The sequence below is a fragment of the Pholcus phalangioides genome, unplaced genomic scaffold (genome assembly GCF_987345545.1).
Source record: "Pholcus phalangioides strain wild (caught in Gottingen) unplaced genomic scaffold, Ppha-v1.0 ptg000022l_1, whole genome shotgun sequence".
NCBI classification, from domain to species: domain Eukaryota; kingdom Metazoa; phylum Arthropoda; class Arachnida; order Araneae; family Pholcidae; genus Pholcus; species Pholcus phalangioides.
Window position 1 is genome coordinate 34,871,257 of NW_028301615.1, and position 23,180 is coordinate 34,894,436.

At 33.7% G+C, this 23,180-nt stretch overlaps 1 protein-coding gene across 2 annotated transcripts in view; it reads left to right on the forward strand.

Moving 5' to 3' along the window:
- Window positions 1-23,180, forward strand: part of Nup98-96 (nuclear pore complex protein Nup98-96) — a 164,590-nt gene that overhangs the window by 134,135 nt on the left and 7,275 nt on the right. For both annotated transcript variants that reach the window (XM_089249609.1, XM_089249608.1), the window contains exons 32-37: window positions 2,229-2,416; window positions 5,735-5,890; window positions 8,460-8,583; window positions 15,671-15,794; window positions 17,047-17,186; window positions 18,631-18,728. In XM_089249609.1, the coding sequence (XP_089105735.1) occupies window positions 2,229-2,416; window positions 5,735-5,890; window positions 8,460-8,583; window positions 15,671-15,794; window positions 17,047-17,186; window positions 18,631-18,728 (830 nt within the window). The remainder of the gene's footprint in view (window positions 1-2,228; window positions 2,417-5,734; window positions 5,891-8,459; window positions 8,584-15,670; window positions 15,795-17,046; window positions 17,187-18,630; window positions 18,729-23,180) is intronic.

Genomic DNA, 23,180 nt, shown 5'->3' on the forward strand with positions numbered 1-23,180 from the left:
GCTCTTTGATGTGTACAACGGGGAGGGATCACACTTTATGCAGCTGCTGCTACAAATGTCAAAAATTTTGACGCAGTTTAAAAAAGTAGAATTCTCAAATGTGTATTATGTGTTAGTAGGTATGGAAATGAATATTATTATATTTATCAGAAATTATTAACAGTGATGTGTAAGCATGTATTCAGCATAATTAGAATGAAGCCATCTTAGTGCTGCATATGGAAGTTGGAATTCAAACTATACAAAAGATAAGGCATGTTTTTCCTTTGCTAACTATAGGAAAATGAGAGAAAGTAAAATTTCATGCTGCATAAGTTTAATTTAATCTGCAACAAGAAAAACAGGAAATCGTATGTTTTTCGGATCCTGGCAAAAATTGCAATGAAATTTAGGACCTGGTGCTGGGGTCTCCACCCTTAGAGTCCAGCACACAAGCATGAGTGCCAATTCACCCTTTAACACAAAGATTTGTACACCTACATTTAACTGCATGGATCATCAATATTACAGTCGAATCCCGTTATAAAGAACTCCAGGAGACCGGAGAAATCATTTCATTGTAGCGAAATTTCGTTATAAAGGAATTCCAAGTATTTGCAATGTTCTTATGTAAACTTATCTGAGGGCCTAAAAAAGTGTTCGTTAAAATGAGATTTTTGCTATAATAGTATTCGTTAACGAGATTTTTGCTATAACGGTATTGATTAAAACTGAATTCGAATGTATAATAATTAGAGCCCAGAAAAGTTTAGGCACTAAAAATGGTTGAAATAAATGGCAAAAAGGCATAATAACCTAAAATATGACTAAAAAAAAGGCATTAATTTTTGGAAAGAAGGAAATATAACCATAAATTAGAAGGTATTAAGGGTCTATAAAAACTAGCTGAAAAATTGGTTGCACTGAATCCATCTACCATCTTATAATTTACAGTGACAAAAGGTGAATCATGATCTTCAAAATGAACGAATTGTTTACGATTTTTTTGCATAGCTGCCAAGTCTCCCGAATTTTAACTTCATCTCTCGACCTCCCGAAAAGTACTTAAATCTCCCAAATTTTTATGAAAATCACAGAAAATCCCTAATTATCCCTGAAAATTGCCTACCTTATTTAAAAAGAATCCCCGCTTCTGAAAACAATCCCTAAGGAATTTCTTGTGGGGCAAAAAGTCTTTTGCCTCTGTTTTTTTACCCTTTCGAAATGATGTCACATGTCGTAAATGGGGGAATAGTGGGAAATTCCTTTTTTATGGAAGTTTTACAAACCCTCTCATGTTAACAAGAAAAGTTGTTTGTCTTATCGTGCAGGGAAATAGCTTAGCAGCCAATAGTCCTGGATAATAATTAAAGGTTATAGTGATGCACATGTGGTCAAAACTTCCCCTTTTGTTGTAGTTACGTGCATGCGATAGCAAAACAGGAATACTTATAAGCAAAAATATATTTAATCAGTTTTAAAGATACTTATTCCAATGAATTTTTCTTTCATCAAACGTTAAAGAAAAAAGCAGACTCTTTCTTTTTATACAAGTTGTGTTAACGACATAAACATCGGTCATGGTGGAAAGACTGACATTCACCCATGTGAAATTAAAAAAAAACATCAAGCAAGTGTCACAAAAAGTCAGTGTTTTTTAAAAATTGATGCTTTTTTTCCTTCATCTTCCGATGATTTTGGGGTCATTAGCGCAGAATGTTTGTTCACATCGTTTCTGAACACACATATTTTTTTTAAGATCATCTTGAAGTTTTGGCCTTCAATTTTACTTATTTTTGCATAGGGATTTTATTCCCTATGCTTCAACTTTTATGTGTAGAAAATCCCTATTTAATTTGAGAAAATCCCTTTTGTATTTATTAGGTAAGGGTTTTAGTATAAAATACGGGTCCATGCGAAAATCTCCTTAATTTTCATTTTCATAAGTTGGCAGCTATGTTTTAGGAAAGCTTCTGACCATTTGAGCAATTGTACATTAAGACCAAGATTTGAAAGTTTAAGGAGGAGTCTATTGTGCTGAACTTCATCATAGGCTTACATCATAGGCATAAAACTACATCAATTATATTAAAGATGTTATGAATGTCTTTTGCAGGCCAATTTAGTCTTTTCAGTGGTGTTCACTGATTTTTCTTGGACTATCTACCTTCTGTTTCATGCTTGGTTATTCAAACTTTCATTTGTTCAAAAATGTAGCTATAACATGTCTTTTTTTTATTTCTTTACAGGATCCTTCTTTGTGTTATTCACAACCTCCGTATCCTCCATACATGCCAGATGATGGCTCGGTGTATTATGATAATCTTTTTGACACTTGCTTTCATCTTCTAAAACTCTACTGTGATAGATCTCATCCTCTTGACAAGTTGCTTGCTCCAGAGACATCAACTTCTGCCCATTTAGATTATCGATTAAGGTAAGAGTAGTGACAGCTGGTCAGACATCGCAGCTCTTCACTTGAAATTGTCAATCAAATATTTTATTTGTTTGTATTGAGAAGATTTAACTCAGTTTCCCAAACTTTTTGTTCCATTGCCCCTTCATCAGAATTTTTCTTTCTCTCATCGCCGCCCTCAACTCAAGTGAACCCATAGGATTCTATGTTAAATCCATAGCTTCAATTCCCCCCCCCCCACCTCAGATCATTACATCGCCCACTTTGGGAAACAGAGATGTAACTAGTAAATATTCTTTTTCTTCCTCTTGTTAATTTGGTCATTTTACATAATTGTGAGAAATTTAAAATGCGGATAGATTGGGAGTTATGGTTAGCTTATAATAAAAAATGCTCCATGATTGATGTCTCAAGATCATAACATAGCTGCCAAGTCTCCCAAATTTTCTGGGAGGCTACCAAATTTCTACTATATTTTTTGGACTGCCAAAAAATTTTAAATCTCTTGAATTTTAAGTGATTGCAAAAAATCCTTATTTTCAGTCAAGAAAAATTATTTGCAAAGAATTCACCTGGATGAAGTCTGTTTGCCTGTGTTCTTCCCCCCCCCCCCCCTTCCCAAAAAGTAAATCGTAAAGTAATCAAAAGTAAATTGCATTGCACCAAATCACCAAGAAATGTTTCATTATTTTTTGGTCTGATGAAAATTTTGTTTCAGTGATTTTGATTTGTGTGTAGCAATGGCAGGTTATTTAGCCTAGTGTTTGGATAATAATTGGTGCCTTTTGTGCTAATTGGTGATGGCTAACACAGTATCACATTTTCTAAAAGGGGGAAAAATCCCTACAATTTTACTTTCATTTATTAACAAGGTTCGTACAGTCCTTGAAAATCCTTAAAAGCCAGGGCTGTCATTTCAACTTTTTCCGGGGGGTGGGGGGGGTGGGCAAAGCACATGTACTCAATGTATGTATATTATATATTTGTATTTATATACCATTTTTAGTGTATTTTCAAAATGATGGGCCGGTTAAATGCCCTTTAAAAAAGCTCATTTTCAAGCCTTTAAAAGTCCTTTAAATATCACTGCAGTCCTTGAAAAAAATAATCATTTTCTAGTTCCTAAATTTTTTTTTTGTGAATTTATTCTATCAACTTTTGTCCCTCTTAACTAAATACCCTTCTAAACAATATTCCACTGGGGCGAAAATGTGTAGAGCAACAATGATGCAATGACTACGAGACAATGTTCAAAACAGGACATGGTCATGCGTAACACAAGGTATTTCTACGCATAAAGAGATGTTGTTTAAAATTTGTGCAGCAAAACACTGCTCTTGAGTTGTTGCTTCAAAATGTTTTTAACTATTGAATTAATGAATGCCAGTTGCATACATGTGAGCTGACCATATTTCCTCGATAAAAATGCAGGAAAATCTCCAATTGTCACATAAAATTATGTGAAAGGGTTAGTAAATATAGCAATATTTTGATATATATCCGATATTTTTGATAAAATAGTCAACCTACTATTTATTATAAATGTTTTAAGCATGATATAAATTAAAAAGGGGAACATTTCTCATTTAATGTGAACACTTTTTCTGCTATTTATTAATAAAACAATATTTTAAATCTCATCTTTTACTCTTGCATCTGATATTTTTCATTCATAACCATTACTTTCATATGCATATCTGATATTTTCAATATATAAATATATATTATAAGAATGATTAGATATTTTCGTTTGAAAAGGGCTTGATATTTTCGTTTGAAAAGGGCTTGATATTTTCGTTTGAAAAGGGCTTGATATTTTCGTTTGAAAAGGGCTTGATATTTTCAGCTGAGAAGGGTTTGATATTTTCATTTGACAAGGGCTTGATATTTGCAGTCTCATATTTTCATTTGGGAATGGTTTGATATTTTCATTTGAGAAGAGTTTGATTTTTTTTCAGTTGAAAAGGATTTGATATTTTCAGTTCAAATATCAAATCATTCTCAACTGAAAATATCAACCCAATTCCAAATGAAAATATGAGGCAAAATATGAAACCGTTCTCTCAAATAAAAATATCAATGTATCCTCAAACGAAAATATCAAACCCTTGTCAAATGAAAATATCAAACCCTTGTCAAATGAAAATATCAAACCCTTGTCAAATGAAAATATCAAACCCTTGTCAAATGAAAATATCAAACCCTTGTCAAATGAAAATATCAAACCCTTGTCAAATGAAAATATCAAACCCTTGTCAAATGAAAATATCAAACCATTCTCGACTAAAAATATATCTTTTTCAAAAGAAAACATCAATCCCTTGTGAAATGAATATATTGAACCCTTCTCTCTCAAATTAAAATATCAAACTCTTCTCGACTGAAAATATCAAACCCTTCTCGACTGAAAATATCAAACCCTTCTTGACTGAAAATATCAAACCTCTCTCAAATGGAAATAACATACTATTCTCTTGACTAAAAGTATCAAACCTTTCTCAAATGAAAATATCAAACCTTTCTCAGCTGAAAATATCAAATCATTCTCAAATTTAAATATGAAATATCTCTCAGCTGAAAATATCAACCCCTTCTCAGCTGGAAGTATGAAATCATTCTCAAAGGAAAATAATCAAGCCATTTTCAAATGGAAATATGACACTGAAAATATCGAACCATTCCAGATTGAATACATCTATTTTTGAACAAATCTATTTACTGATTAACCAATTTCTGGTTGAAAAAATTCAAAGAATTTATGTGTAAATTCATTGACATTTAAATCAAGAAAATGTTATACAATTATGCATATTGATACATTTAATGTGTATTTTTAACTGAAAATATCAAATACTGGATATGGCATTTTGAAAATATATGTCAATGAACCCTGTAAACGATAGTTGTCTTCTCTGATTTTTTAGAGTAAGTTAATTTGTGAACATTATCGTATTTTGTATGTTTATTTATGGCATTATTTTTAAAATATTTTATATATTGCATGATTTATTATATTATTGTGTTGCATTATTGAGTGAATGATGTTTTTATCAGTCATTTTCATGTGAATGAATAATTGTGGAATGAATTATCCAAGTTTCCATTATATCCTATGAGGAAGTTTAATTCGAATAAAGAGCATGTTGGTGGAATGAATTAAGCTCATTAACCAAAGTTCCACTGTATATACTTTATGAGCATATAATAACTTTACAAAATTAATCAAGTATTTTAATATTTTTGTGGTGGCATGATCATACCAAAATGCACCAAAACACCAAAATGATTAGCGCATGATTAATATAACATGTTAGTATTGTATGCATATTTGTTTTTCAGTTGGTTTCTTCATGAAGCTTTGGATGCTATTGGCTATGGTCATTTACCTCGAGATGTTGCTCATAATTTGCATATGAATTTTGCTTATGAACTTGAAGCTATGGGTTTATGGCATTGGTCGGTTTTCATTATTCTTCATCTCCCAGATGCTAACAGGTAAGCTAAATTATTTTTATGTAGCTGGTTAGAATTCTGTAGTTTTATTTCTTCAAATAACATATTTATTGTATATATATAATGCATTTTCTGTTGCTTTAATTTTTTGAGAGAAAAATTCTTGTTAACCCTTACAGCGACAATCCCGAGATATCTCGTCAAACTTGGTCTGTTTTTTCTTTTTTTTGGTCACCTCGCAACATCGCTGGTTCTTAACTCACTTTTATTTCCAATGTGGCAGTTATAATGCAGATGCAGCAAAACTTCCAAAACTTCTTTAAGGGTTAAATATCATAATCATGGCAATACAATGTACCCTGCTTTTCTGATTGATATCCAATTTTAAAAATGTCTTATACACTAGTCAGTATGTAAAGCTTTGATTTTTGAACGTGTAAATTGCACATAGTGAACCTATTGTGCATTGTGTGAGCATGAGATAAAAATCAACTTATGTTCATTAGAAAATAGCCAAGTTCTCGAATGAAGCATTCTTCAACATTTTTAAAATTCACAAAGCCAGCAAAAATGAATAGGAAAAGTAATTTTCAGACCCCCAAAAGATAAATTGGGGAGAATAGCAATCCAGCTGACAGCAAAAACAAATTTAGAGACAGTGGGATGGTATGTTATTTTTCTAAAATATAAAATTGTGTTGTTGCTTTATAAATTGGTCAAAAATATTTTGTTAGCCAACAGAAAATACCCACAGACTGGCACTGGTCTGTGGATCAGTGGTTGAACTTTGCCCTAATACAGCAGTTCTCAAAGTGGGAAATATCGCCCCCCAGGAGGCGATTGACTGGCCCAAGGGGGGCGGTAGAAGCTATGTCTTCAGTGTAGGATCCTGTGGGCTGACTTGAGTTGGGGGCTGGGAATAAATATTTTCTGAAGAAAGGGGGTGATGGGGCAAATAGTTTGGGAGACTATGCTCAAATACAGTGATTCCCAACATGGGCGTTAATGCCCCCTGGGGGCGATGGAATGTTCCAGGGAGCAGTAGAAACTTTGGGTATAAAATAGGATCCTATATGGGTTTGATTGCATTGGGGGCAATGGGACAAAAAAGGTTGAGAAACTAGGCTCTAATACATATAAAATGAACTATAAAAAATTAAAACTAACAATAACGAACTTTTCAAATTTGGATAATTTCAGTTAAAGACATGTGCGAAGATTAATTGTAGATTTCAAGCATGATTTTAATTTTTTTTCCCCTTAGCCTTCAGATATTTTCAAGAGGTTGGCATGATTTTAATTTTTTTACCTTAACCTCAGATATTCTCAAGAGATTGGCATGATTTATCCATGGAGTTAGTGTTAGACATCCATGCCCAAACTGGGATTCAAACCCCCACAGTCAAACTAAACTCCCACACAGTCAGGGTAGCTCCTTAAGCATTACTACCATGCTTATGAACTTTTTGTTGGTATAGTCAAACCTCCCTCACCTTAAATAAAGGTAGTGCAACCCATTTTGAAAAAAAAATTGAAGTACGGGTGAGTTTTTCTGCATAAATGCCTAAAAAATGATTTTAAAGCTGATAAAAAGAGCTAAGCAGCAACAGCAAAAGAAAAAAAAGTAGACATTTGCTTGCTTGCTTTGAACATTTTTCCATAAATCTAGCAATACTAACTCGTAAATTGACTATTATTTCGTTGATTTTGCCATCACACTCGCTCTGTCTACATATTTTTTTCATAAGTAATGTAAAATTTTTGCGTGAAAGTTCATTTTTGTTGTTCTGGATACAGAAATTCTTATTGATTATATAGAAAAAAAATTCTGTATAATCAATTCTATCAAATAATTAAACTATAGCAAGAGATGAGTAGGTATTACTTTTACATTTTTTTTTTATTGAGGCGGATTGTTGAAGTTTTTTAAGTAGTCAAGAGCCAGTAACTTTTAAGTAGTTATATATACACTCAAGACATTTGCAGATATATTTTTTCATTTATTTAACTTATTTAAAGAAACCACCATTTGTAGAGAAAGGGAGGTATATAAAAACAAAATAAATCGGGGGGGGGGGGAGAAATAATACGATCGTGGGAGAAGAGATACCACAAAGAATGAGACATAAAATTATTGGAAAGGTTTAATGCTAAAGTTCAGATGGGTCTAATTTGGATAACCAAGGTTCTCATGTATTTGAAAGGACTCTTGTGCTTCCTGTGTCACAAGAAAAAAAGAATTCTTTCTATTAAAACCATGTGCAAAAAAAACAAAAAAAGATAAAAAAAATTAATAAATAAAAATTTAACTTGCCAAGAAAAGTTATGGTAAAAAAATACATAAATTTTCGTCAATCTTATCTTCAGTTTTTTTTTTTTATGCCACTAAAAACTTAAAACCACTAAAATGCTCGTTAGTGGCCTAAAAAAATTGAGAATTTTAACATGACATTTTGCACAAAGGTCAACATTATATTTAATGTTTCGCTCAATAACTGTAAATTGAGAAGTTAGTTGTCAAAATAATTTCTGAATTTGCACTTTTCATATCTTGTGTATTTGGGGGTGGGGAACAAAACTCAGGTTTAAGGTTTTTAATTTTTCTTTCCAGTCGTTCGAAGTCTATTAAAAATCTTCTGCTGAGGCATTTGACTCTTGATTATGCGAGTGAGAAAAAAGAATTGTTTTTGCAGGAGAAACTGCTCATCCCTGACGAATGGATCTTTGAGGCAAAGGTATTATTTATCGTATCTTCATAGCACCAAGGTTAAATGTCTTTAATTTGTAAGGAAGTAAAATTTATAATGTAATAAAAATTCAGATGTTTTTCTGTGGTGAAATTTTCTAAAATACAGTAAAACCTCGATAAGTTCTCATCTCATGTTATCGAAAAATTATGACAGCTTAAATTGAGCGACAACTTAACTGAAGTGCCATTAGTTTCAATGTGTGATATTGTGAAAATAATATAAATTTAAAGTAATATAACATTCATTAAAATATGAATTGAAATTACAATATTAATAAAATTTATAAATTGCAAAAGAAAAAATAGAAATCTTTACTATTTTTGAGCTTTTATTACTTTTTTTTTTATTTAAAACGAACAAAACAGCAAATTACAATATACAAATATATAATACAATATACAAATACAAACATATGTTACACGACACAAAACACGCACACACATATAATACATACACTATGTAGCCCCAAGGGACTATGAAGTCCTTCCAGCAGGCCTATATGATTCTAATTACATGATTTTGTCACTCAGCAACAGCTCTTTCCTTTATTAGATGTATTTTAGTATATAATTAATATGCATTGGTGCAATATATACTTATCTTATTGTTGTAAAATATGCTGATCCACTTTGATTTATTCTAGTAATTATTAATTTAGACTAAATCAGAGCAACTGTTAGATTAATGAAACATGTTGAACATGGAACAAACTGTTAGATCAATGAGGGCCATACATCCAAAAAACGTCTCACTGAAAGTAGAAGAATCAGTGACTGGAAAAGCGTTTCCTCCCTCACATCCTTCGAGTTAAGGACAGAATTGGATGACACCTGAGAAAATTGAGAAAATTTGGCATCAAGACCATCTTCAAGCCAACTAAAAAGCTAAGTGAATATTTCAGGTCAGCCAAAGATCAACGGGGCGGACTAAAAACAGCTGGGTTTACCATATCTCGTGCAGTTGGGGAGAAGTGTATATAAGCACTACACACAAAAATATCTATATCCACCAGATTATTCGAGCGCAAACGACTGGGTCAGGTTGACAAGTCAGCCAAAGCAGAGCATGCCCTGACCAAGGATCACGAAATTCTCTTCACGAACACCCAGGTGCTATCCAGCGACACAAGATATTTTTCACGCATTTTTAAAGCAATCAAGATTCAAAAGCACAAGAACTGCTTCAACAGAAAAGAAGAGAGGGTGAAAATATCAACAGTGCTGGGTTTCCCCATCTTAAAAATGATGGGATTGGAACTCAAGCATTATCCAGAGCTCTTAGGAACAACTTTGGCCAATGAGGAAAATCTAGCTCAACGGACCAATCCCGACGAAGCAGTGTGACTCGAGCAGGAAGAAGGCGTAAATAGTATCTGTTTGTCTGCCTTATGTAATTGTTGAAAATGTTTGCCACCTATGCAAATGAGAAATAGAAAACGTATACATCAGGTTGGCCAAAATACCCCGAAAACTCAAATTGGATTGTAACTGTTAGATTAGTTAGCTTTTCTTCACAACAGAACTATTGCACATTAATTTTACATATACATATGAAATTTAATTTTACTGTATTCACCAGTAGTTCATGATAATCCCCAGTGATAAATGTGCATGTTTGGCCATAGGCACGCCTCTTCACTACGTAACTCTATGCTCTAAGACAACGGCTTTCCACTTCAGAGAGCCAGCTCAACATCTGCGAATACCTTGGCTTGAGTGCATCCTGAATCGGGAAGATTCGAAAAATAAAGGGGCGCAGTAGCCAGGTCTATAAGGTACTCGCCTGAAGTACCAAAGAATGTTTAGAGGTGTCGCGAGTTGGATACTCGATTTGTCCTTGTGAGAAAACTTTCCTGACACAGGGGTACAACAAACAGAAACAGTGACATGACCACAGAAAAAATTGCTACCGCAGGGAGCTGCTACCCAGCAGCAGATTGACAGCTTTCATTGATGTGATAGTTACTGATTCAATGAAAATCCCTGAAGAGAATGAAATCAAATTTTATCAAGAACTATTCTCGATTATTATGATTTTTTGATTTATAACCTGTGATTTATAATTGTGATTTTGTGATTTATGTACGTGAATCACCATTTTTTTAATCATAAATTTTATGCTTGTTTACCTGGCGAGGTGCGTAATGGCACCTGCCCATGTATGCAGGGATGGGATTGCTGCGCCAATTGTGCCATTAGCAATTTCCTGTTACATACTACTCCATAGCGTTGATTTTCTGAGAAAATTTGGAGCTTCTGCGCCAATTGGGGTTCTCTGAAATTTTCCTCTTCAAACTTTCGCTTTCGATGATGTCATTTGAGTCATGCTGTGATGTCAACCTCTGCGTTGTTACTGTAACATAGAAATTGTGCATGTTCGGGTTTTTTTTTTTTTTTTTTTGTATAATTCTCGTTAAGATACCGGTTCTGCTAAGGTTTCTTGCATTTGGCTGTGAACGTAGTGTGTCGGTATTTCAGATTCCGAAAACCCGCTAATCTCCGATTGATTAAAAAAACCGAATTTCAAGCTAAAAAAGTTTGGGTTTTTAACCAATCAGAGATGACGCAGGTTTTTGCAATCTGAAATACGGATGCACTATGTTTGTACCATCGAGCTGGAGAGAGTATAACGTCAGCGGTCTTCGCTTTGGCAGTGCTGAGAACGTTGTCCGCAACATCATTCGTTGGAAAATCACATGACTCGGCGAAAACATGCACAATCCCTGTTATTTTCTTATGGCATAAATCAGAGTTTAAAACAATAAATGAAAGAAATAATTTCAGCATAGATGAGATAATTCCAAAATTAATGAAAGAGATAATTTCAGTATTAATGAGAGAGAATTTCAGTATTAATGAGAGAGAATTTCAGTATTAATGAGAGAGAATTTCAGTATTAATGAGAGAGAATTTCAGTATTAGTGAAAGAGATGATTTAAATATTAATGGAAGATAATTCTACAGCATCAATAAAATTCCAAAAATTAATGAAAGTGCTAATTTTTGCATTAACAAAAGACAATTCCAGAATTAATGAAAGAATAAGTCTAGAATTAATGAGATAGATAATTTCAGTTCCAAAGTAAATGAAAGTGATAATTACAACATTAATGAAAGATAATTCCGGAATTAATGAAAGAGAATTCCATAATTAATGGAAGAGAATTCCAACATTGATGAAAGTGATAGTTCCAAAATTAATAAAAGCGATAATTCCAGCATTGATGAAAGAGAATTCAGCATTGATGAAGGGAAAAAATTCTAGTTTCAATGAAAGATAATTCCATACTTAATGAAAGATAATTCAGCATTGATGAAGGGAAAAAATTCTAGTTTCATTGAAAGATAATTCCATACTTAATGAAAGATAATTCCATACTTAATGAAAGATAATTCCATACTTAATGAAAGATAATTCCATACTTAATGAAAGATAATTCCATACTTAATGAAAGATAATATCCATAATTAATGAAAGAAATAATTAATAAAGGAAATAATTCCAGAATTAATGAAGGAAATAATTCCAGAATTAATGAAGGAAAATTCCAGAATTAATGAAAGAGATAATTCAGCATTGATTCAGAAGTAAGTACTGGAATCCAGATGAGACTCATCTCGACATAATCAAATCCAGGAAGTCCTTTCAGATAAAAGTGTTTCAGTGAAAGCTTTGTTTCTGAAAGAAGCATCGGAACATTTCAATGGCTTTCTGACACATTATTTCAAAAAGAGGAGCCCCTCATACACATTTTGTATGACAAGCTGGGAGCTCTTGTTAGAAAAATTATGGCGCTTTTCCTGAAATCTGAACATATCAGAATGTTGGAATTGCTGAGCTCCAGAATGTAGCTGTAGAAAGCAGTGAGAGCTGGAGGACAAATTTGGTTGTTGGTGCTGAAAGCTGAAACAGAATCCAGTCTTGCTGAGCTGGGGATGTTCTCAAGAAAACATTTCTATGAGGTGCTAGATCATCAAAATTTTACCTTTTGAGAACACCATGCTAGAAAAAATAAAGTGTTTGCATCCCCTTTTCCGACTGGAAAACTCTTCATTATTATATATTAAGTACATTGTTTCAAAGCTGCCGTACGTTTGTCCTTCAGATACCCCTGTTCTCTTGGATGAATGGATTTCTCTGCAGTGGGAAGGTATACAGGTGAGTTATCAAAGGTTAGATAAGTATTGGAGATCTATATTTGATCTGAAAAACTTGGATGGAAGTGCGAAGTTCAAAATTTTGCCTGTGCTCATCAAAGCCTTATTATGTCTTGCCCACATGGAAATGCAGACTGGGAGAGAGGCTTTAGTGTAAACAAACTTTTCCTGCAACATAAATCAAATCTTTCGATTAAAAGTATCAATGGCATTAGGTGAATAAAATCTTTTATACAGCATTCTCAAAATGCTAAAAATATTCATGTCGATGCCAATCTTCTGAAAGCAGTTTGCAGCAGGTGTACCAAACAGACTTCAGCACCAAAAAACTTTTGATAAGAAAGTTCCACGACCAGATGAGAATCAAAGACTAAAAGCAGAAAAAAGGGAGTTGGAAATTCAGTTATCATCAAAAGCTATGCTGAACACTGCAGAGAAAATGATAAAAGTGGGGATAAAGAGAAAAAACTTTGTAGACATCGAAAGTGGGCAAGTTCATCTGAAAACACAGAAAGAAAAAATGTGTAGTGTTCTTGAGAAATTGGAGGAAAACAGTCAAGAGTCAACAAAATGTCATGAGGTTTTTTTTTTTAATGTATGCTTATTTGTTTATTTATAAACTTTTACTTTTTCTTCTTATGCCAAACTTGAATTATGACTAATTTTTACATCCCTACAAGTGGATGCAAGTTTTATCAAACATATAAAACTAATTTTAGACGCCAGAACTCTATAACTGGTTAAAATGTTCAAAATATAATAATCTGATTATCTCGGTTCAAAAAATTTTCATTTTTCACAAAGGTAATAATGATTCTGTGCACTGCTCCGAAACACTAAATTTACTGCTCCAAAACTGCTCCGAAAAGAGTCAACAGCAATCCCATCCCTGATGTATGTAATATATCTTTCTCCATCTCAATAAATGGTTAGGTTCTCCGGAGGCACCCGAGTTCCCTGGGACAATTTGCTTATATCACTGATTGTGACAGAACTTGGGTGTCTCTCGGTTCCTATCACTATAAGTAGTTCATGATACAATTATGAGGTAATCTTGGTAAAATTTATCAAAGTAATCTTTCAAATACTAACTACAAGGTAATCTTGAAAACAGGGTCCACTTTTGACTTGAGGAAAACCCTGGGTAGGAAAAAGCACACATTAAAAGACCAAATTTTGAAAAAAAGTTTGGTTTTTCAAAAAATATATTGTTTAAATTTGAAGCCAGAAATCAGTGGGGGATCCATGCAGAAATCGGGTCTAACTTGAACAGTCTCCTAATGTTTCAAAAACTGTAGTTGGTAAATTGACTTCCACAGCGCAACTGTTCCATTTTGGTACAACAACCGTTTCAGCTTTTATGATGCTTTTAAGTACATGGCAATACTGTTAACAAGCCTTTTTTTAAAGGGAGCAATAAAATAAAATCTGTTCCTCTCTCTCAAACTTTTTCATAGTAATTAGTTAACCTAAATTAGCAACGAGTAAACAAGGGTTTATAAACATTGTTGTCTATGAAAGCTAGATGGGCCTACAGAAAAACGATGACTTATTCAGGTGAGGTTTTACTGTATATAGAAATGAACAAAAAACTTATATAGATATGAATCGGAATTAGAGCCATATTTGCAGGGGGTGGCAAATCTAGAGGGAAGGTGAAATTTGTATAGCCCGTGGGGAGCAAAACCATAAATGTGTGTGTTCATAATGATGGATGTGTTCATATGGGATGAGGCTAAACATTGTACAAATGAGGCATTTAACCTATTCACTACTGACAGGACTGGTCTTCAAAGGTACTTTAAAAGTACTATCTCCAGGGGTGCAAGAGCTGCTCTGAAACAGTTATCTTGCTACATGGTGCACCAAGGCACTGAATCCCTGCAAATTTGCGGCAGTTCTTGTTTGTGGTTCATGTAGGTACTGCTAATGCACTGTAGTGCATCAAATACCCAGAATTTAGGAAAAAGAAGCATGTGAAGATTTTGTTCACAGGACTCTTTCTTTCAGACACAAGGAAAAAGATACGGGGAAACTTCAATTTTTTTCACTCCCCTCACGATCAACCACAATCGTGCTATCTCGTGACCTTGGAAAGTAGTTCTGCTACCTTAAAGTACAAAGTCTTGTACTGTTATTGGTATAACCTGCAGGCCTATCAATCCCTGAATGGATATGCCAAATTTTCCGATTTTGAATAGTTTTTTCTCCTGAAGTTTATATACTGAAAATAACGGTAATTTCATGGCTACCAACCTGCGTTCAAAGACAGCATATCTACAGCATAAATTCACTTTATTTCGCACAAGATTGCGCACAGGCCTTTGTAAAGAATCAAAAAGGGGATTGGTTTACTCGTTTAAATTATCAAAATTTTTTGGAGGTCGTTGGGGGGGAAAAAAAATGGCTCTGTAAAAACCCCAGATAAAATGTCCCTAGTTATGTCATCTAGCCACTATGTGGTCATGTGGTTATCGTCAGCAGTTGCTGATCGTGAAAATCTGTATTTAACGAACAGGGGCATGAGGAAAAAAATCTTTACCCATATGGAACCTATTTTTGAGGCTACTGAAAAAGCCTAATTGAAGAAAACTCAGACAGCGCTGGGTATTATAGCTAGTTCAACATATTTGAATTGGTATTTTTTATTTTTATGGTAAGCATATAGTGCTTAGAAAGCATTCAAGTACCAGGTTAATTAATTTGTTATGTACTAAATAATTTTTTGAGATTATTTTTAGGCTTTAATGAGAACTAAAATGACCTACCAAAAAATCTAATTATTATTTTATTTTTTCATAAAGTGGTAGTGAAAGGGCGTAAATGGAGTGCTACTAAAAATTTCTTGAGTAGGAAATGATTGAACTGAACCAGTGTTACATGAAATAAATGTTACAAACTTTTTTTATTAACAGGCCATTAAAGCTCATTCTTTTGGTCGATACGCTGATGAGGCTAGATACCTTTTAAAATCTGGCAGATGGAACAAGAGCCATCGTATCATTATTGAACACCTGGCTTCTGAAGCCATCATAAATGGTAATTTTCTTTTTATACATTCAATTCATCAGATTTTTTTTAGTTCATTGTGCTTTTTTCCTTAGGATGTGACTGAAGTGGTCAGTTCGATAATTATGAAATTATGTTTTATTATAACTGGCGGCTTTTTTTTAAACACACTTTACAGTTTGCAATGAAAAAGAGCCTGTATGCAATATACTTATTTAACTAATTGCCGATCTTTGCATTTTTTGTGCGCTTCTAGAATGTTGGATACATTTTACCTTGAAGATTGCACATTGCCTTTGAAATGATTGGCTTAATTTATACTTGTGAAATGTGGGCATTTCGATATTTTCCCATGTCTGCCCACTCTGTGAGTCTTATGATACATTTTCTAAAGTGTTAATCATAAGTCCAGTATCAATAATTCTATGCATAGTAAAGTGATTTTTCAGTGGGTTGACCTTGGAAATGTATGAACATATGATTTACCTCTCAATATTGTTCTTTAGACTAATCTGATAATCATCTTGTTAATTTTTTAATGGCTTTTCACTAAAGGGTAATGGGCCATTCAAGTATTACGTCAGAAGATTTGTTTGCCATTTTTAACCCCCCCCCCCCCCCCGTCAGCAAAATTTTGTCAACAACTTAAAATATTTCATATCTTCATCAAAAATAGTGGTTGATGACATAAGCAACCTTCAAACCCCCCCCCCCCCCCATATCATCAAAAGTCAGCAAATTCAAAACCTGCCCCCTGATGCTGACGTAATACTTGAATGACTCCTAATGTGTGCCAGTTTTACTATATCTCTTGTCTTTGCATTTTATGTGCACTTATATAATGTGTGGTATTGTTGTACATGTGTTTGCACATTGTATTTTTGAAATGATTGTTTTAATTGTGAAATATGAGCATTTTTTTTCACAAATTTGATGTTGCTATTTTGAAATTTAGTAGCTGATTTTTTGTGCCATCTTTTTTTTCCTTCACTCAATGAATTGGGGGTTTTATTATATAAAATGATTATTCTAAATAAATTATATCTGAATCAAAACCTGTTTTATGAATACTGTTGTTCTGAATATCTGTTCTTGGTACATTCATCATTATTTTGTTATAAATTTAGTAAAATGTGATTGAAAGCTGTCATAAACTATAACTTGAAGTGTAATATTTTGGTATATATTTGGAAGAATAACCAAATCTGGAATTCTAATGGTGCCATGAAAAAAATATTCTTATCCAAGTTCTGAAACTATGTGTAATTTTATTTAATTTTAGAAAATTATGAATATCTCTTGAAATTTCTGAATGAGCTTGCTCCGGAAGAAAGAAGCTCAACTATCTTGAATTGGGCAAGTGGAGGCCAAGTGTTTCTGAATTACATACACATGAGTCAGATGGTGGATAAGGTGATTAAGGTAATTTACTAATTTCTCAATCTTATGAGTATTAAAAGATTTTGGATCTCTGCGATTCAGCTGTTTGTTACTTAATAAAAGTAGTTAAGGATAAATTTTCATTGCGTAATTTAATTTTTTTTCTGTTTCATTTGGTCTCATCAATGGTACATTTGTGTTATGAAGGGTTTATTGAAATTACATATTTGAATTTTTTCAATTTGAAGTAGTTATTGAAACATGAAGTCCTCTACTTGGATTCGAACCCAAATTTGCAGAATTTTAAAATCTGGGCATTTTCATAAAAATTGTAAGACAATACCACCTTTTTAATTCTAAAGTGTAGCTATTCTTGATAAATTCAACTCAAGATATAATAAACTGAGATCTAGTATTGCAGGGCTCCCACTTGTCCTACCAAATCCTATCTACAAAATTTGTGTAATAGGTTTTAATTGAGCAGGGAATCATCAATATATTGCCAAATAGTACAAATGTTGTAGATTGCAATTAATGATCCTGCCAAAGCAGAAATTGTATCGTTTTCAAGGTTATTTGGGAGGGGGTGTATGTGGACCATTTGGTTTATTAATTTTTCATTTGCTTAGTTTGAGGGTTCAACACAAGTAGAGTAGTTATTAAAAACTTCGGTCTGCATGAAAAAAAATAACTTTGTATTTACTTTTCATGGTCTTGGACTGTAACTAGCAATCATCATTGAAAATTATGGTGTATATTTTGTGTATAGGTGAAACAACAATTTGCCACAACAGTTACAAAGCAGTTGGATACATAGGCCTATTCTACGTTTGGTGATTCTGATGCTACCCAATAGCATTCCATTGTCTTCTGTATTTTTAGGGCATGCAGAGACATAAATAATGTATACAATACTCAGCAAAGAGCTAGAAATGAATGTGCTTCATTTTTCGAAAACAATTACACTGGTATTGAACAGTAAAATGTAAACAAATACCTTTAAAAAAGGGATGGCAAATCGACTTATTTAAATCGGAACTTGTAATTTATATATTTTGCACACTGCTCAACTTGCAAGTTGATTTGTTTTCATATACTATACATACACAGTCTGGCAGAAAAAGTTTTAGCCCTGATTTGATAGGAACTTTGTAGATGGTGTCAGGTCTGGAACTAGAGGGAAATGGGAGGGAACTGTTCCAAGCGGCAAACACTGGGGGGACAAATTTCAGGAGGTAACAAAAACAACATTATAAAATCATGAAATTTCAATTGGGGGGGGGGGGGGCTGAAAATAATTTTTGCGGGTCCCCCCACAAAAATACCAGTTGCAGTCCTGGATGATGCCATTTGTTTGTGACAAACAGAAATACTTAACACAAATCCTGCTCTTTGCTGATACCAAATGGCATCAATTGCTATTGAATTATTTTGTGAAATGTTTTGAGGATGTTTATCGGTGTATGTCAAAATTTTTTTTTTGCAGGGAATAGTGAGTGCCTATGATGTCGAAAAATTACAGCCTGAGATAGTGTCACTATGCTATAAGTTATCTAGCCTCAATTGTGCTACAGCCAAAGACAGGTAGCTACTTTTTTTATTATGTTCAGCCATAGTTTATGAATGGTGACGAGAAGTGGTAATCAGGGGTGGTCAACCTGCGCCTTTTAGACAGCCAAATGTTTTCCTGTGGAAATGTTAAATTTTTTGCACAATATTTGAAAATGCAATATGATACAAGTACAAAAAACAATCTTTAAAAATATATATTAATTTAATTTCAATAGCAGATATCTTCAAAACATGGAAGTTTATAATCCTGTTGCATACCTAATATCATGGAGACTACTTTCAAATCACTGCATATTTTCCATTTGTGCTCATTCTATTTCATTAATTTGAGCGTATATTTCAAAATATGGTATGATGCTGTAGACATATTCGCATGGACAACTGGAACAGAAGGCCTGCAACAGTTGCCCATTCCCAATATGAAAACTACTTTTAGACTAGAGCTGCAGGCAAATCTCAGGTGCCAGGTCACCATGGCAATTAAATAATTGGTATTAGTGCCTAAAATTTTCTTTTTTATTTACTAAATTATACAAATAAATACAAATACAAGGCCACAACTGGCAAAATGCCCAACAAGGTGGCTGAGGAAAAGATGCCCATAATAAAAAATATGGATGTCATATATTATTATAATACAGCAACCCAATTAAAAATGCAATCAAAAAAATTATAAACTATGTATATAAACACACACACATGATAAAATATCATACAATGCCCATAAAATGTATTTATGGTTGTCTTATTCTAAGTATGGATAGCTTCTCTATTTACCCCAACATGTTTATTGTATTTCTTTTTAAACGTGTCAATTGTGTTACAATTTACTACCTCCGGGGGTAAACTATTCCATTTATTAACAACCCCATTAGAGAAAAATTTTCTTTGACACCATAACCTCACATTGTCCCTTACCAATCGATACTGGTGTCCCCTTGTAAAAGCAGTCGATTGGCGGTGTACTAAAAGTTCATAGTCCATCCTATCCATCCCATTGAAAATTTTGAACACTTTGATCATATCTCCTCGACACCTGTGTTCATCCAATGTAAACATATTCAAAAAATGAAGTCTGTCTTCATAACTCAAGCCCTGTGTGCCAATAAGGACACACATAGCTCCTCTCTCTGCACCCCTTCAACCAAGTCTATGTCACTCTGTAGGTATGGTCTCCAAAAGCTTACAGCATACTCCTATCCAGAACGAACCAAGCCTCGGAAAAGTAGAAGAATGACTTTTGGAGAACCCGAAGACCTTTTTGAAAATGAAACAGCGAATTCTATTCATTTTTTTGACCACTGCTGAACAACGTTCAGAAAACCTAAGCCGCTAAATAATGAGAATTCCCAAATCCATCACCCTAGTTGCATCTGGGATAGTGACACCATTCAATTCATAAGAGAAACGTGGATTGTTTGTGGATTGCAGGCTGAGAGCAGCAAAAAATGTTAGGAATTTATAGCAGCATATCTGCATATGTGAAAGAGGGTCACTATGTCCTGAAAAAATCAAAAGAAGCATTATCCTAGGTGCCAATGCTAATTTTTTTAATCTTATGAAAATTATCCAGTCAGGAACCAGATTCTTCTGATTTTTCATATCTTTATAGAAAAATTCTCAAATTGTGTTTTGCCAAAATAAAAAATCCCAGAAGAAAATCCCTCAGTCCTTATAATATCAAAATGACCATATTTGTTCAAGGAAAATGCTTCCATTATTAAAATTATTACAATACTTCTAATTATTGCTTAAATCGTCAACAACAAAAAAATTGCCAATGGTGGGAAATGAAGTGCTATTGCAAATCAGTGGATTAAAATTAATTCCACAAATATGAAAAAAACCAAAAAAACATTTAAACATGACAAATATGTGAGATGAATATTCAGTCATAATGAACTTGATTTCAGTAAAAAATAAAGATTTGTTGAGAAAGCCTTGCTGAAAATACAGGAAGAAACAGTGATTTTTAAATTCAAAAGGTTAGGATGGCCAAAATTATGGGAAAATATGGGAATATGCCCAGAGCAAAATAGGTCATTCGGTTACCCCGAAAATTTTCCAATTTTACCTTTTGTTTGTATGATATGCTTTTTTTGGCAGTGAAACCCCTTTCCACTACTACAGTTTCAAACTACAGATTTTTTGAGTGTTGGAATTGGCGCCTATGCATTATTTTTGACTTTTTTTTCTTTGGGTAAAAAAAATTGTGCCCCCCCCCCTCTAAAAATTTTTTCTGCCACCTAGATTTTTTATTTTCCCAGGTTTTAGCTTATATTTTGAGGCGCCTATAAAAAGTCTCCATTCCTGTGACTCTTATTTTAATTCCAAAGCATTCATTAAGCCCCAAACAGCATTGCAAAACATGTTGTTCTTTTCAAAGTAAGGAAGAAAAATTCATTTCCCTTGCTTACACTTAGTAATTTTTATGTCTGGCTGCAATTGTTTGTATATAACTATTGTATTTCAGTTAAATTAGACATAGATTGTTGAATAAATAAAGAACTGTGCCTGATAGCAAATTTATGATTTCAGATTTGAATTTCCCACATCATAAACCTTTAGAAAAAGATATTTACGTATAAGAAAAATTCCCCATCTAGATCAGTGTTATTGATGTTATAACTGAGGTTCCTCTTATTACAACCGAGTTTGACTGTGTAAAGGTATCTTGCACACATCTGTCATGGCGTTCATTTCGTATCAGTTCAAAGAATATTCTTCCCTCCACTGCTAATAAGTGTAGCAGCCGGAAATAGTAGAGGGAAGAAGAATATTTTTTTGAACTCGCATGAGACAGAGACAAGCCATGACAGATGTGTGTGAAGATATCTTAAAAAATATTAATGGACATATATATTTTTGTGATGTACTTGCATAGGTGCTAATGCTTATGATTTACTCTGAAGTCTTCCAGTCAGAAACCAGATTTTTCCTTCTTTTTTTTCTCGTGTCTCTCTATATAAAAATCGACGAATGACACTTTTTGACAAACTGTTATGTAAAAAAACCTCTGTTGAAAACTGTCAAAAACCTTAAATATTGCTTTTCAATATAAAATTTCCTGTTGAAAAATATACACATTCATTGCATGTAATGTTTAAGTCACTATGCTATACAAAGAATAAATACTTAATATGATTGTAACAGATGCCGCTGTACTGTAATTTACCTGGGTCCCCCTTCCCCCCATAATTCACTGACAGACCTGCCAACTCTCCAGGTTTACACGGAAGACTCCGGATTTTTCATCCTTTGTCCCGCTCTCTGGATTTGTTGAAATTTTTCCGGATTATGGCAGAAAATTAGATTTTATACAAGCTTTCACGTCGTAATGACGTCAATAACTGCCGTCGTTGTTAACCCTCCGACTGCTCAATTTGTGGACCGAAATTGCTTCAAAAATTGTGTATTTTTTTTCATTCAAAAAGTGAAGTTTGAGCGGTAATACCACGTGCCTTCAAATGCCACAATTTAGTGAACAACTAACGACATCTGTTGGCCAAACGTAAATTAAACATCTAATACTGTATATAATTAATTTCAGTGGTTAAACGGGATGAGCAGATTTTGCTACATTTGAGTTGCCCTTGGAAATCACGGGATGAGCAGCCAGAGGGTTAAGGAAAACACCCATAGAGGACAGCCATGGTCATTTCCATCGAGCAGCTGTAAAAAAAGTCTTGGTGACCGCATTCAAGCAACTGGTGAAGATGTGACTTTGTTTACGTAGCGTTTATTGGCAATCATTTATCAGGGCATGACTTCGGTTGCCGAAATTCCTGTATAATCGTTATTGTTGCTGTAAACACAAATTTTTCCGTCAGCAGCTTTGCATTTTGAAGTTTTTAATTGTTTCCTCTGATTAAATATGTCTTCAGAAAGAAAATATAAAAGTTTTAAGCTATATAAAGCTTTTAAGAGTTCATAATCATAGATTATCAATCACTGATAGCATCCACTAAAGGAAACACCTGTGTTTAAAGGGAAAAAAAAATGTTTTATGAACAGTATGTAGATGTGATTTCTCGGTTCTGCATGGAAAGACTGACATGGAATTATATTCTGCTTGGGAGGGCAATGCAGAACCTACCTTGCCGGGGGGGGGGGGGGGTGAAACTTTTTCTTAATTGATTGAAAGAAAAAAAAATTGGAAATTTGTTTTGTGAATTTTTTTTTTTTTTTGGATCGAGCGTGAGTGCCAGGGGAACCCCCCGTCGGGAGAATCTCAGAATTTCTGGATTCTAAAAGTTGGCACGTCTGCACTGGTATCTCTGAATTTTTTTCCAGCATGCCCCAGGTCTTTGATCACTTGCTTATATCTCTTCCTTGAAACAGAGCAGTGGGCCATGTTCTGGGTAGGAGGAGGTATTGTGAATCCAATTTGTGAATAAAGAATTCATTTATAAAAACACAATCTATCCAAAGGTTAGATCTAACGGCTAATTAATCCAAAGGCTA